Source organism: Gopherus flavomarginatus, chromosome 23 (assembly GCF_025201925.1).
Source record: "Gopherus flavomarginatus isolate rGopFla2 chromosome 23, rGopFla2.mat.asm, whole genome shotgun sequence".
NCBI classification, from domain to species: domain Eukaryota; kingdom Metazoa; phylum Chordata; order Testudines; family Testudinidae; genus Gopherus; species Gopherus flavomarginatus.
The window spans coordinates 15,829,348-15,845,378 of record NC_066639.1 but is presented as its reverse complement, the minus strand read 5'-3'; the positions used below and the strand labels follow the sequence as shown (position 1 = coordinate 15,845,378).

At 64.7% G+C, this 16,031-nt stretch overlaps 1 protein-coding gene across 1 annotated transcript; it reads right to left on the bottom strand.

Moving 5' to 3' along the window:
- Positions 1–7,087: 7,087 nt before the first annotated feature.
- Positions 7,088–14,598, bottom strand: PHF23 (PHD finger protein 23). Its single transcript, XM_050933609.1, is given in 6 exon segments — positions 7,088–8,105; positions 9,222–9,458; positions 9,461–9,872; positions 10,981–11,073; positions 11,594–11,625; positions 14,199–14,598. Coding segments are annotated over 6 exon segments (1,386 nt in total). The 3' UTR covers positions 7,088–7,893.
- Positions 14,599–16,031: the final 1,433 nt, after the last annotated feature.

The window sequence follows — 16,031 nt, the reverse complement described above, 5'->3', positions numbered from 1 at the left end:
GGGCATGGGAGGGACCATAGCAGGCTTGGGCAGGCCCATTGGTTTGATCCAGGACAGCAGGCGGGATTACCCGTGGTAGGATGGCCATGAGCCTGACCTGAGATATTGGGGAGGGGCGATATGGGATGGCCTATCCAGATGGTGGGGAAGGGGCGGGAGCCCATGCTAGATGGGCCCAATGGGTCCTGATCAGTAACAGGGGTTTCTAATGCCCCAATTGCAACTTCCTGTCTGAAAGAACGACCCACAGACTGTCATAAACCCAGGAGCGACCTCTCCGTTGAAACAAGGCCGCTTCGTCATTGTCCGTCTGAAATCTCCTCTTTGACCACCCTATTAGCGAGAGAAATGGACCAGAAATTAGCGCGTCCACGTGACCGGTGCACCCTCGCCCGGAGGGGGGGGGGGGGGGTTGCGGAGAGTATGCACCACCTCTCGGGTGGGACATGGAAACCAGATTAACAGTGACATCACACACAATTTAAGGCCGGGATGGTTCGGTTGAGGATCTCATTCCAGGCCTGTGGCACTCCAAGCTAGAGAGAATTACACTCATATCATGAGTAGCGGAAATTTTAGGAGACTGAATGGAATACTCGCCTGGCTGGAAATTCAGCCCGGACCTGTTGACTTCAATCCCTACAAAGATGTTCCAGAGGATCGTTAACATTCTGAGGGCCGTGGAAAACGCCTGCCCCCTTGAACCAAGATTTACCAATGCCTGACGGGTCTGACTATTTTAATCAGCCTATATGAGTATCCCTCAAATTCCAATTGCCAAGATGGGTCAGGGTTTTTAAAGCAGGAGGAAAGAAATTTTAGAATTTCTCAATGAACTGGAACGCAAACGAGACTTAAGTTCGCGTTTTTAATTTTTTTATCCTGTAAAAGAAATTTAGCACCTCTACGGGACCAGAAATATTTTTCCAACGGCGGTTCAATTCTGTGGTCTCGTTTGACTAGTATAACGATTGTCCTTTATAATCAAATGTCTGTATTTCAGCATTTTTAGTTACCCCAAATGTACACAAGAATGTTATTTATGGAGCACTAGCTATGGATAACTATTGTGTTGATTTATACTTTAAAATCTATGCCTATATTAAGAATCCAATCCATATACATATATTATTGTGATTTATTTATAACAAAATCCATGTCTGCTTATAAAATTTAAAATTATTAGTAACCACTATTTACAGCTATGCTTGGAAAGATTAATTTTTAATCGGTAAATGTCGGTAAAATCGATTTCACCATGGATGATACTCCAAATTTACAGAAGAATGATGTCTTGAGAACTCATTCACGTTTCATTTAAGGTTATTTACTCTGTCTCTTTGACACGTGATGTTGATCATTTGCGTTTTCGCGGTTATAAATATTTAACCTCGTTGAATCTAACACTTGCTGTCATTAAATTATACGGTCCGCCTGATAATTTCCCACAACTGTGAAAGTTTACATCCATTAACGGTAATAAAACGCAGATGTAAACCCCACGACTGTGCAAATGTACAATGATAAAAAAATGGACAACAATGCTTCAATCCATAATTTAGTGGTCCCCCACACGGTGCCCGCCGGGGCGCCTATGCACGCCCCGCGTACTGGCCAGCGGACAAGCATCCGCCGAAATGCCACCGAAAAGCAGCGCATTCAAGAGGTGCCGCCGCCAAATTGCTGCTGAAAAGCCGCTCGATGCTGCCACTTCTCGGCGGCATTTCAGCGGATGCTTGTCCGCCAGCCACGGCCCTCGGCGGGCTCGTCGTCCGGCCCCGCCACCCGGAAACTCACTCGTGATACTCAGATCGACAAACCTGAAAAATGCTTCAACCACCATTTTGCACAACTGTGAACATTTAAAAGTGATCCATCTACTGCTTAATTTCACACCGCTGGGACATTCCATAGTGGTAAGCATTAAAAACGCGTCAGCCCCCTAATTTTTCACATACTGTGAAACTTTTCAATGATACAAATGGGCGGGGGGGACTCTTTAAATAAACATGGACATTATCCATCAAAATGGATTTAAAAATTTCAAATTTTGCCACACCTATTTATACTGTATTGCCGTGTAAGTATATAGCTCACCGTCATATCATATGTATGTTCCTAAACCACAAGCCGTATTGCATTATTTGTCATTTACGACCAATTTTTATGCATTCCTGTTTATTACAACAAAGCGGTGTTGGATTCAGCCCCACACCTACATTAGTTTGTCACTCAAGACAGGTAAGTTACGATTCGTTTATCAAGAGGGGCCCTAACAAATTCATGATCATTTTGGTGAGTGTCACGGTCACCGGATTTTAAAAATCATCACTGTCAGGACTGCAGCTCGTTAAATCTGAAGCATCACGGTGTGGAACCGTAGGGGTCCCGACCAAAAAGGAGTTGTGAGGAGAGCGGGGTTGCAACGTTATTGTAGGTGGATACAGTGCTGCTACTCTTCCGCCCGCGCTGTTTCTGACGGCGGCCCTGCCTTCAGAGTTGGGTGGCTGGAGAGCAGCGGCTGCTGGTTGGGAGCCAGCTGTGAGGCAGAGCCGTCACCAGCAGCACGCAGAGGCGGGCGCATTCTGGTAACGCCACCCTTAACTTCTGCACTGCTGGCCCTCGGTCAGCAGCAGCCGCCGCTCTCGGCCGCCCAGCTCTGAGGGCAGCGCAGAAGTAAAGGTGGCAATACCCCCCCGCCACAAAAATAACCGTTATGACCCCGCCGTAACTCCCTTTTGGGTCAGGCCTCCCAATTTGAGAAACGCTGGTCTCCCCCCGTGAAATCTGTACTGCACAGGGTAAAAGCAACAAAGAACCGGATTTCACAGCGGAGACCAGATTGCACGGTGTCCCAGGACGGGTTTTTCGTGGATTTGGTTTATAAATCAGAGCCGAACCTGGAGATTTATAACCCCCTGCCGCTTAGTTATGACCCCTACCGACAAGATTCATGACAATTTTGAATTTCAATTAATCTGCGCTCGATTATTTAGCCTCGACTATTTATAAGTGACCAGTTATGCCACCATCAGGACAGAGACTTCTCGCTCCCAGCTCCGCTCCCCGGATGGCATTAGCGACAAAGCCGCCCTCTGGATATCTCCCGCACCGTACCTACACGGTGAGGGGAGGATCAGTTTTTTGGTTCAAGGCCCATTTCTTGGTCAAGGAGCAGTCACGGCCCAGGCTCAGGAAAATTGAAATATAATAGTCCACATCACAACAAGGGTCAAATAAATATGCAAACAATGATGTCGGGAGTCCGTCTCAGGGCGCCGGGCGGTCCAGATTGGCCCACTCGGTGTACTGCCCGCCCCCGGATGCCGGGGTTATTCGCCGAACAGGGTGGGGTGGGAGCGGCTGATGGAGGGGCTGGGGTCCCTGGATGCCTGGGTTCCCCAAGGGGGAGGGGATGAAGGAGGAGGCGAGGGTCCCCTGGACATCTGGGTTCCCGACAAAGTGGGTGGGGTATCACCGGGGGGGGGGAAGATCAGAGAGGGAGCAGGTCTCCCAGACGCCTTGGTCCCGTGGGGGCGGTCTCCAGACGCCTGGTTCCCAAGGGTGGGGAATGGGGGGCATGTCTGTTGGATGCCTGGGTTCCATGGAGGGCTGAAGAGGGGGCGGGTGCCCTGGAAACGCCTGGGTTCCCCAGGGGGGGTGAGAAGAGGGGTCCCCGGACGCCTGGGTTCCCCGGGGGGGGGATGAGCAGCGGGCGGGGTCCCCCGGACAGCTGGGTTCCCCGGGGGGTGATGAGCAGGGGCCGGTTCCTCCGGACGCCTGGGTCCCCCGGGGGGGGGATGAGCAGGGGGCGGGGTCCCCCAGACGCCTGGGTCCCCGGGGGGGGGGATGAGCAGGGGGCGGGTCCCTCGGAACTCCTGGGTCCCCCGGGGGGGATGAGCAAGGGGGCGGGGTCCCCCGGACACCTGGGTCCCCCGGGGGGTGGATGAGCAGGGGGCGGGGTCCTCCCGGACGCCTGGGTTTCCCGTGCGGGGGATGAGCAGGGTGGCGGGTCCCCCCCCGACGCCTGGGTTCCCGGGGGGTGGGGAATGAGCAGGGGGCGGGGTCCTCGGACGCCTATGTCCCCCGGGGGGGGATGAGCAGGGGCGGGGGTCCCCCGGCGGGGGATGAGCAGGGGCGGAGTCCCCGGACGCCTGGGTCCCCCGGGGTGGGATGAGCAGGGGGCGGGTCCCCCGGACGCTGGGTCCCCCGGCGGGGTATGAGCAGGGGGCGGGGTCCCCGGACGCCTGGGTTCCCCGGACCGCCTGGGTCCCCACCGAAGTCCTGGTCCATGCTCTTGAAGAAGTACTTGGCGCCGGGCGGCTCAGCGCCGCCTTGACGTGCACCAGCGTGATGCGCTCGGCGGGCACCGGATCTTCACCAGGTAGGGGGTCTCCTCCTCGTCCAGGTGTACTCAACTTGGTTCTCGCCCGCTCCCCCCGCCGCCATAGTACGGCCCGGCCCGGCCCGGCCCAGCGCGCCTGCGCCGCCGCGGGGCCGGACGGGAACGAATCAATCCCGCGGGGGGGAGCGAGAGCGCCCTCTGTCTGGGACTGTCTCGTCTCCACGCTACGCGGGCCGCTGTTGCGCGGCTGCGTCACGGCGCTGCGTGCGTGCGACGGGGCTCCGCTCCTCCTCCTAACCGTCACGTGACGGAGAGGGCTCGACGTCTGGGCGGGGCGGGCGGAGCGGTGGGTGCGCTTCCCGCGCGCGCCCCTCCCCCATCCGCAACGTGCACGCGTAGCGCCTGACGCAGCGTGCTGGCGTCACGGGGAACGGAGGGGGGGAGCGCTGGGGAAGGGGGGAGGGGCCAGAGGGGAAGGGTGGGGGAGGGGAGTTGAGGGGCGGGGCAGAGGGGAAAGGGGGAGGGGAAGAGGGGTACAGGGGGTCAGAAGGAAAGGTGGGGGGAGGGAGTTAGAGGAGGGAAAGTGGGGGGAGGGGAGTCCAGAAGGGAAGGGCAGGGGGGTCAGGGAAAGGGGAGGGGAGTAGAGGAGAGAAAGTGGGGTGGGGGAGGGGAGTTAGAGGGGGGAGGGGAGTCAGAAGGAGAGGGCAAGGGGGGGTCAGGGAAAGGGGAGGGGAGTAGAGGAGGGAAAGTGGGGTGGGGGAGGGGAGTTAGAGGGGGGAAAGTGGGGGGAGGGGAGTTAGAGGGGGAAGGGAGGCACAAGGAGAGGGCAAGGGGGGGTCAGGGAAAGGGGAGGGGAGCAGAGGAGGGAAAGTGGGGTGGGGGAGGGGAATCAGAGCAGGAGGGGGTACCGCGGGGTCAGAGGGGGAGGGTGGGGGAGCGGAGTTAGAGGGGGAGGGGAGGCAGAGGGGGGAGGGGTGGCACAGGGGGGAAAAGGGGGACAGGAGGCAGAGCAGGAGGGGGCACCGGATGGGTCAGAGGGAAAGGGATGGGGAGGGGAGCTGAGGGGGGGAGTCAGAGCGGGAGGGGGCACCGGGGTCAGAGGGAAGGGGAGGGGAAGGCAGAGGGTCATGGGGGAATGGGAGGCAGAGGGGGATGGAAGCAGAGGGGGAAAAGGGGGAAATGAGTCAGAGCAGGAGGGGGCACGCCGGGGGGTCAGAGGGAAGGGAGGGGAGGGGAGCTGAGGGGTAGAGTCAGAGTGGGAGGGGCACGGGGGGGCTGAGGGGGAAGGGAGTTGGGGGGAAGGGGGCGGCACAGGGGAAAGAGGGGGGACAGGAGTCAGAGCAGGAGGGGGCACCGGGGGTCAGAGGGAAAGGGGAGGGGAGGGTAGCTGAGGGGTAGAGTCAGAGTGGGAGGGGCACCGCGGGGTCAGAGGGGGAAGGGAGTTGGGGGGGAGGGGGCGGCACAGGGGAAAGAGGGGGGACAGGAGTCAGAGCAGGAGGGGGTACCGGGGTCAGAGGGAAAGGGGAGGGGAGGCAGAGGGGGAGAGGGCACAGGAGGGTCAGAGGGGGAGGGGAAGCAGAGGGAGAAAAGGGGGGACAGGAGTCAGAGCGGGAGGGGGCACCGGGGGGTCAGAGGGAAAGGGGAGGGGAGGGGAGTTGAGGGGGAGAGTCAGAGCGGGAGGGGGCACCGGGGGGGTCAGAGGGGGAGGGGAGTTGGGGGGGAGGGGGCAGCACAAGGGGAAGAGGGGGGACAGGAGTCAGAGCAGGAGGGGGCACCGGGGGTCAGAGGGAAAGGGGAGGGGAGGGGAGTTGAGGGGGAAAGTCAGAGCGGGAGGGGGCACCGGGGGGTCAGAGGGGGAGGGTGGGGGAGCGGAGTTAGAGGGGGAGGGGAGTTAGGGGGGAGGGGGCGGCACAGGGGGAAGAGGGGGCACCGGGGGGTCAGAGGGAAAGGGGAGGGGAGGCAGAGGAGGGAGGCACGGGGGGGAAGGGGGAAGCAGGGGGCCAGAGGGGGAGGCAGAGGAGGAAGAGGGGAGGGGGTCAGAAGGGGGAGGCAAAGGGAGGAAGTTAGGGAGAGGGAGGCAGAGGGGTGTCAGGGGAATCAGCGAGGGCTGGGGGGTAGGGAGGGGAGAGCAAGGGGAGCATCAGAGCGATGGGGAGTCAGGTTGGAAGTGGGGGAGGGGAGACGGAAGAGGTGGGGGGGCTAGGCAGGGGAGCGGGGGGGGTGCACTGGGGAGCCGCAGAGGCTAGACAGACACGAGACTCGTGACACCCCTGCTGCTTCCCCCTCCCCAGCTGCGGGCAGAGTTGGTCTCTCCCAGGTACTCCTACCACACCCCTTGTCCCGAGGGGAAACTGAGGCAGAGAGCGGCCACGTGGCTCGTCTGAGCTCCCCTAGTGGCCTCCCCAGCAGGAGGCGCTGGGGGGGGACCCAGTACCCCCCCCACACACAGCGCCCCCTGTCCATGGGGTCCAGCCTGATACACAGGAGCTTTGTGAGCTGTGACAAGCAGGTTGGTTGGGATGTTTACAGCAGGTCCTACACAAACCTCGACGCTGCCTTTCCCTGCTCCCGCTTCCCAGTCGAGGGCTCGCGTCTGGGCGACAACCGTGGCCAAAGCCCCAGCTCCCCCACCCCCCTTTGTGAGTGCCTGGGGGGCATCTGCTTCCACCCCCCTAGGGGCAACAAGGCCCCACGACACCCCCCCCAATAGAAAAGAGGGCAGCTCCATTCTGTACAAACGCAAAAGGGTCCACGTTATTTATTTACATTTAAGCTGCAAAATATTATTAAAACAAAGGGGGGGTTGGAACTGCACCCCCCAAAAAAGAAACACAGATTAAAGAACCATCTGGAGGGGGCGGGGGGGGGCTGAGATCTGGTCTCCTTTTTCGGGGTGGGGGAGGAGACACTGCAGCTATTAGGGGCAAGCAAGGTCTGGCGCCGCCCCCCCCCCACTCTTCAATCTGCACCCGTCTATTCAGAGACCCTCTCAGAGCACCCCCCTCCACTGCTCCTCGTCCGGCGAGGGCCCCCCAACTGCCGGCAGGGCCCCCCCTCGCCACTTGGGTGGGGGGCTGGCTGAGGGCGTCTTTCGAACCAACTGGCCCAGCCTCAAAACAGGTCCCTTAGTGGGAACTTGACCAACCCCCCCCTTTTTTTGTTGATTTGCCCCCCTCCTGCACCCCACTTCTGCCACCTACTTGGGGGGGCAGGAGTAAAGTCTCCATTTGAAAAAGGAAACCGGGGTTGGGGGAGGAAGGGGAAGATTTAAAAACAAAACACACAAAATAAACCCCTCCACTTTCCTTCTATATTTACAGCCAGGAAGGGGGGCCGGGGGGGAGCACCCCCAATTCCCCGCCCCATCTGCTGGGGCTGGAAAGAGCAGCCGCTCAGTTTCACTTCCCCATCCCCATCCGCCGGGGGCGGGGGCAATGTGAGCACACAGATGTGGGGGCGAATCTCCCCTCTGCTCGGGGCGATCCGGGGGTAGGGGAGGGGGAGAGTCCAGCTGGGTTCCAGCTCGGTGGCCGTGTGGGGCCCAGTCTCTAGGGCTCCCCCCCGCCCCGGGGGGCCGGCGCGGCGGCTTTGCGGGCCCCCTCTTTGCACTTCTGGCAGTAGAAGATGTCGGGGACGTTGGTCTTTTTGATCTTGGCGCAGGAGAGGTGGATCCAGGTGCCGCACTGGTTGCACTCGATCATGGGCCGCCCGGCGAAGGGCTTCTGGCAGTAGCAGGTGATCAGGTCCCACGAGTCGTCTCCTGGGGGGCAGAGACGAGCCGGGGGTCAAGGCCTGGCGGGGGGAGAGCTCGGGGGGCATCAGAGCTCCCCTAGCCCCGCCCCTCCCACCCCCATATGCCTAGCCTAGCCCCCATCGGCATCACAGCTCCCCCTGCCCCCGGGGCATGACGAACTCCAGCCCCAGGTGTCCGTCCCACTCCCCAATGTGGCTGGCACCCCCGGCTACCGCGCAGGGACCCCTCCCCTCCACCCCTGACGTGCCACAGCCTGACACGGCCCATTACAAAGCCAGGCCGGGAGCCGGGATTCCCGGCTTCTAGCCCCAGCTCTGGGAGGGACGTGGGGCCTGGAGCATCAGGTATCATCTGCCTGATGATGGGAGGGCTGAATACACCATTTTTTTTTTTCCTTTAACTACTCAAAAGACGGCGGCGGGCTTGGATTCGGGACCCCGGGGTTCAATTCCCAGCCCTGCCGCAGACCCCTGGCACAATCCGTGCCTCAGTTTCCCCAGCCAGCATCCAGTTAAAGAGTCTGAGCTCTTCAGCTGGTCTCTCGCGACGCGAACGGCCCCAAAATTTCAAGCCATTCGCGTCGTCTTGCCCTGTCTGCCCGTCCCTGGCCGGTTCGCTTCACCCCGCGCCCATTGGCTTGTGCGGGACGAGAACTTCTACACCGTCATCGAGAGTGGGGGCTGGTGGTTAGAGCAGGGGGGGCTGGGAGCCAGGACTCCTGGGTTCTCTCCCCACCTCTGGGAGGGAAGTGGGGGCTGGTGGGTCAGAGCAGGGGGGCTGGGAGCCAGGACTCCTGGGTTCTCTGCCCGGCTCTGGGAGGGGAGTGGGGGCTGGTGGGTTAGAGCAGGGGGGCTGGGAGGCAGGACTCCTGGGTTCTCTCCCTGGCTCTGCGAGGGCAGTGGGGCTGATGGGTTAGAACGGGGGGGGCTGGGAACCAGGACTCCTGGGTTCCATTCCCAGCACCACAGGGAGCAGAGGCAGAGCAAAGTTGTGGCCAGCCACCTCCCACCCTGTCCGTCACCATGCCTTCCCCTCCCGCCGTGCCAGCACGCCCCGCAGCGCCACCCCCCGCCGGCGCCTGGCCCCACGGGAGAACAGGCCCGGAGGCCCCGGCCCCCTCACCTGACTCGACCATGATATCCTCGTCCATGACCCGCATCTCCCCCTCGCTGGAGCTGCCGTCGCCGTCCTGGCTGGTCTCCGTGCTGCCGCACTCCTTGCCCTCCCCGCCCCCCAGTTTGGGCTCCGGGAAGCCGCCCTCGGGCAGCAGCTCCTCCGGGGACGGGGCCTCCTCCTCCCCGCCCCGGCCCAGCACCGCCGCCCCCCCAGCCCCCTCCTCCTCCGAGTCCGTCTCGCTCAGGGAGGCCTTGAGCTTCTCTCGGCTTTTTTCAACTTTCGTTTCTTGCTCTTTTTGATGCGCGAGCGTTTCTCGCCCGCCGAGTCCCCCCGGCCGCGCCGGGCCGCCTCGGGGGCCGCCCCCGCCCGCCGGCAGCGCTTCTCCTTCCTCTTGTCCCCCAGCGGGCCGGCCCGGGGCGCCGGCGGCTGCCGGCTGGCCGGATCTAGGTCGAAGAGGGAGTCCTTGAGCCTCATCTTCTCCAGCAGGGAGCTGTCCGCCTTGAGCCGGCGGAAGGCCTTCTTCTTGGAGGACTTGGCCTTCTTGACGAAGGTCTCGATGGTGTGGAGGTCCGAGTGGGTCGACTCCCAGCCGTCGCTGTCCGCCACGCTCTCCGGGCGCAGGGGGGAGCTGGAGCCCGAAGGGGTCCAGTCGTTCTCCTGGGTAGGGTGGGGGGATGCAGATTAGGGAGGGGGGCGGGCAAGGAGAAGCGGAGGCCAACCTATGGCATGGTCCCTGGGCCACCCGCCTAGCATGCCGGGGGCGAGCGTTGGGCGTCTTCCCAGCATGCACTGCAGCCCGGGTCAGGGGAGGGTGTTGCCCGCTCTCCCAGAATGCAATGGGCCTCAGGCTCCGCTCTTCCCAGCATGCACCATTCGTGCAGGGCTGCCGGAAAGACTACATGTCCCACCATGCAATGCTGCTGGCAAGCCCCGCCCATGCGGACATGTCCTCTAGGCAGCCAGGCTGACGACACTACAGCTCCCACAGTCCCCTGCTCCAGCCTCTTAGCTAAATGGCTGGGCTGCAAGGCATGCTGGGACATGTAGTTTTCTGAGGCCAGAAAACAAGGCAGGGGCCTATGGAAAAGCCTATGTATCCCAGAATCCTGTTCTCTGGGGGGGGGCTCCCAGAAGGGACTGCTGGGACATGTAGTAGATCATGATAGGACTGGAAATTGGAGTGCCCCTGGCACCGACCCATTTCCCACCCCAAGCCGGCGCCCCCTAGAGGGGACAGGCCCCTGGCCCATTCCCCGCCCCCCTGAGCCAGCCAGTCCCTGCCCTGGGGCCGGGTGGGAGCTGGCGCCCCCTAGAGGGGACAGGCCCCTGCCCCATTCCCTGCCCCCCTGAGCCAGCCAGTCCCTGCCCTGGGGCTGGATGGGAGCTGGCGCCCCCTAGAGGGGACAGGCCCCTGCCCCATTGCCCTGAGCCAGCCAGTCCCTGCCCTGGGGCCGGGTGGGAGCCGGCGCCCCCTAGAGGGGACAGGCCCCTGCCCCATTCCCTGCCCCCCCGAGCCAGCCAGTCCCTGCCCTGGGGCCGGGTGGGAGCTGGTGCCCCCTAGAGGGGACAGGCCCCTGCCCCATTCCCTGCCCCCCGAGCCAGCCAGTCCCTGCCCTGGGGCCAGGTGGGAGCCGGCGCCCCCCAGAGGGGACAGGCCCCTGCCCCATTCCCTGCCCCCCTGATCCAGCCAGTCCCCGCCCTGGGGCCAGAGGGGAGCCAGCGCCCTAGAGGGGACAGGTCCATGGGGGCTAAGCGAGTCGCTCACCTCCTTGGTGGATGGGATGTAGCCAGCATAGGCCAGGACAAAGCTGCAGAATTTGTTGAAGTCCTCAATAGTTCGCCGCCGCTTCTCGGGGGGCTGAAAACAGAGACACGTTAGGGGGAATGAAGCGCTACCCCCCTGCTCTTGCGTCCCAGGGGTTAATCACACCCCGAGATGCTAGTCACACAGCAAGGCCAAGCTGGGGAGAGAACCCAGGTGGCCTGGCTCCCAACCCCCCCAAACCCTTAAACACTAGATCTTGGGAGCCAGGCCTCCTGGGTTCTCTCCCCAGCTCTGGGAGGGGAGTGGGGGCTGGTGGGTTAGAGCAGCGGGGGCTGGGAGCCAGGACTCCTGGGTTCTCCCGCCCCGCCCCCGGCTCTGGGAGGGGTCCAGTGCCCGGGGCCAGGAGAGGCTGCAGCGGCCACATGTCCAAGTGTTTGTGATGGGACGTGGTTGCAACAGAATAGACCTTCCCAACCCCCAGGGCCACCCCACCCCCACCTAGGAGCCACACCTGAATTGGGAGGGGAAGGGGCCTCAGGCAAGGAGGGGGCCTCCGTCCCCCCACCCGCATGTGGGACCCCAGTGTGGGGGGCAGGGAAGTGCCCGGACTCACCTGCGTCTCCGCTTTGAGGTTCGGGGGTGGATCTGGAAAATAAATGGGGGGGCGGGTAAGTTTGGGGGGGTTTTCACCCCTTTCCCCCGCATCGGTCTGGGGTCAGCAGCCTTCCTTCCCTGCCCCTTTCGCCCCCTCTCAGACGCCCGCCCCCAATGTCTGGGATTCTACCACCCCACAGACTTGGGGGGCTGGGCCTTTATCCCCCGCCCCCCACACACACAACCCCCGGTGTCCTCACACTCCATTCCCCCCCACCACACACACCATGCAAGACCCTGCCCCCACAGCTCTCCTGGGGACAGACCCCACTCCTCCCCCCACCCTGGGACACCCCCACCTCAGCCCCCCTCCCCGGGACAGAGACACCCCCCCTCAAGATCCCCACCCGTCTCCCCAGCCCACCCCCAGGTCGAGACCTGGCTGGGGGGGGCCGGGGCCTGCAAAGAAGATGCCCCTGGGGAGAGGAACTACCCCTCCCCCGTCCCCAGCCAGGACCTCGGGGCGTGGCCTGGCTCCCTCCCCCCCCCCCGCGCCTCCCAGCCCCCCCACCCCTTCCACTGCCAGCTCCTCCCCCCGCTCAGCTGCCCCACCCTCACCGACAACTCCTCCCCTCCCCCCTGCCACCAACCAACCCCCCTCACTGCTCCCTAGCACCCCCCAGCCCCATCTCCCTGCTTCTGTACCCCCCCTCACAGCCCTGTCTCCCTGCCTCCCCCCCCACCAGCTCCCCGGCTTTCCACCCCCACCCCGGCTCAGCTCCATGGTTAATATTCCACCAAACACCCCCCCCTCCGGCTGCCGCCAGCCTCCCCCCACCCCCAGCGGCTCCTTCCCCCCACCCTCCTCTGCCCCTTCCCCTCTGGACAGCACCCCGTAGCTCCAACCCCCCCAGCTCTGGGGCACCCTCCCCATCCCCCAATCGCCCCCCTCTCCAGCCCCCCCCTACACACACTGAGTCTCCAGCTCCTGTCTCCGCCCCCCTCCCAGCAGAGGTTTTCGCCATGGTTTCCCTCTCGTGTTCCCCCCCTTCACCCCGGTTCCTCCAGCTTCGCCTTCCTGCCCCCCCCACATGACCTCCCCCCCGCTTCAAGCACCCCCCTTCTCCTCCTGCCAGCCCCCCAGCTTCTCCCTCCCCATATTCTGGCCCCCCAGCCCCCTGCTTCTTCTAGCCTCCCCCCACTCAGCTCCCTACAGCCCCCCAATCTCCCCCCCCCACGGCGATCAGCTCTCCCGCAGCTCCTCCGAGCCCCCCAACCGCGCGATCCTGCCCCCCAACACCGGTCTGACGCCTCTCCCCGCCCCCCCCGGGTCCTACCCCCTAAGTCCCGCCGCCGCCATGCTCCCCCGAGCCCCCACCCCCCTCCACCGCTGTGCACCCCCAACACACACACACGGCGCCTCAGCTCCCCCCGGCCCCCCCCAACCCCACCTTCGCAGGGCCAGTGTCCCCCCCACCCCAGCTGGCCTCTTGCCGCCCTCCCAGCTCCGGGCTCCCCCCAACTCTGCCCCCCGCCAGATCTCCTCCAGCTCCCCCTCCCCAGGGCCAGTCTCCCCCCCACACGCTGTGCCCCCCCAATCCCCCAGCCCCCTACTGTGCCCCTTGCGCCCCCCCTCCGCTCGCCTATTGCCGCCTCCCCAGCTCCGGGCTCCCCCCAACTCTGCCCCCCGCCAGATCTCCTCCAGCTCCCCCTCCCCAGGGCCAGTCTCCCCCCCCACACGCTGTGCCCCCCCAATCAACCAGATCTCCTCCGGCTCCAGATCTCCCGGCCCCCTACTGTGCCTCTTGCGCCCCTCCCCCCTTGACGCCTCCCCAGCTCCGGGCTTCCCCCCCCACACACACTGTGCCCCCCAGATCTCCTCCAGCTCCCCCTCGCCCCCCCAGCTCCCTGCCCTCCCTCCCCAAGGCACATCTCCAGATCCCCCCCCCCCACTCCCGGCTCTCCTCTCCCCCCTCAAGCTCTCGTCTTCCCCCCACACGCTGTGCCCCCCAGATCCTCCTCTTCCGGCTCCCCTCCCCAGGGCCAGTCTCCCCCCCCCGACTGTGCCCCCCAATCCCCCAGATCTCCTGCAGCTCCCGCCCCCCCTCCCCAGGGACAGTGCCCCTCCCACTCCCCCAGGAGCTGGTCTCCCCCCCACACATACACAGCTCCCTCCCCCAGGCACAGCCCCAGATCCCCCCCACTCCCAGCTCTCCTCTCCCCCCACACGCTGTTCCCCTCCAGCTCCCCCTCTCCCGGCCCCCCTACTGCGCCCCTTGCCCCCCAGCTCCCGCCCCCCCCGGCAGATCTCCAGATCCCCCCCCCCACTCCCGGCTCTCCTCTCCCCCCTCAAGCTCCAGTCTTCCCCCCACACGCTGTGCCCCCCAGATCCTCCTCTTCCGGCCCCCCTCCCCAGGGCCAATCTCCCCCCCCCGACTGTGCCCCCCAATCCCCCAGCTCCCGCCCCCTCTCCCCAGGGCCAGTGCCCCTCCCACTCCCCCAGGAGCTGGTCTCCCCCACACAGCCCCCCCCACTCCCAGCTCCCCCCTTTCTGCCCCCCAGCTCCGCCCCCCCCGGCCCCGCTGTCCCCCCAAGTCCCCCCCGGCTGTCCCCCCCCCCCGCACCTTCTGGGCTGGGCTCCGCCATGGCCTCGCCGCCCCGCGCGGGGCTCGCACCCCGGGCCGCTCTCTCCCTCCGTCCGGTGCCGCCCGACTCCGCTCCCCGCCCCGCCCGGCCGCCCCCTTGGCTCCCCCCCTCGCCGCACCCGGCGGCCCCGCCGCCGCGCTGCACCCCGGGAGATGGAGTCCGCGGCCCCGCTTCCCCCCGCCCGCACGCGGCCGGCCCAGGACTACAACTCCCAGCAGCCACCGCGCCGCGACGGCGCGCTTGCCCCTCCGCCCCTGCCGGGCACGCCGGGAGATGGAGTCCCCCCAGCCCCGGCTCGCGGCGCGACGACCTCACTTCCGGCGTTGGGCGGGACTTCCTGCCAGGAGGGTGCTGGGAGCTGTAGTCCTGCGGAGCCATGGCGCGGGTAGAAAGCGTCTGGTGGCTCTGACTCCGCGTTGATTGGCCAGAGGCACCCTGTCACCACCAAGGAGGCCCCGCCCACCCGCTCCCTAGAGAATTGCAGAGGGGGGACGCCTGGGTTCTCTCCTCGGCTCTGGGAGGGGAGTGGGGGCTGGGAGCCAGGACTCCTGGGTTCTCTCCCTGGCTCTGGGAGGGGAGTGGGGGCTGGTGGGTTAGAGCAGGGGGGGCTGGGAGCCAGGACTCCTGGGTTCTCTCCCTGGCTCTGGGAGGGGAGTGGGGGCTGGTGGGTTAGAGCAGGGGGGGCTGGGAGCCAGGACTCCTGGGTTCTCTCCCCGGCTCTGGGAGGGGAGTGGGGGCTGGTGGGTTAGAGCAGGGGGGGCTGGGAGCCAGGACTCCTGGGTTCTCTCCCCGGCTCTGGGAGGGGAGCGGGGGCTGGTGGTTAGAGCAGGGGGGGCTGGGAGCCAGGACTCCTGGGTTCTCTCCCCGGCTCTGGGAGGGGAGTGGGGGCTGGGAGCCAGGACTCCTGGGTTCTCTCCCCGGCTCTGGGAGGGGAGTGGGGGCTGGGAGCCAGGACTCCTGGGTTCTCTCCCTGGCTCTGGGAGGGGAGTGGGGGCTGGGAGCCAGAACTCCTGGGTTCTCTCCCCGGCTCTGGGAGGGGAGCGGGGGCTGGTGGTTAGAGCAGGGGGGGGGCTGGGAGCCAGGACTCCTGGGTTCTCTCCCCGGCTCTGGGAGGGGAGTGGGAGCTGGTGGGTTAGAGTAGGGGGGCTGGGAGCCAGGACTCCTGGGTTCTCTCCCTGGCTCTGGGAGGGGAGCGGGGGCTGGTGGTTAGAGCAGGGGAGGGCTGGGAGCCAGGACTCCTGGGTTCTCTCCCCGGCTCTGGGAGGGGAGTGGGAGCTGGTGAGTTAGAGCAGGGGGGGGCTGGGAGCCAGGACTCCTGGGTTCTCTCCCTGGCAGTGGGAGCTGGTGGGTTAGAGCAGGGGGGGGCTGGGAGCCAGGACTCCTGGGTTCTCTCCCTGGCTCTGGGAGGGGAGTGGGGGCTGGTGGGTCAGAGCCAGGACTCCTGGGTTCTCTCCCTGGCTCTGGGAGGGGAGTGGGGGCTGGTGGGTCAGAGCCAGGACTCCTGGGTTCTCTCCCTGGCTCTGGGAGGGGAGTGGGGGCTGGTGGGTCAGAGCGGGGGGGCTGGGAGCCCGGACTCCTGGGTTCTCTCCCCGGCTCTGGGAGGGGAGTGGGGGCTGGTGGGTTAGAGCGGGGGGGGCTGGGAGCCAGGACTCCTGGGTTCTCTCCCCGGCTCTGGGAGGGGAGTGGGGACTGGTGGGTTAGAGCAGGGGGGCTGGGAGCCAGGACTCCTGGATTCTCTCCCCGGCTCTGGGAGGGGAGTGGGGGCTGGTGGGTCAGAGCAGGGGGGGCCGGGAGCCAGGACTCCTGGGTTC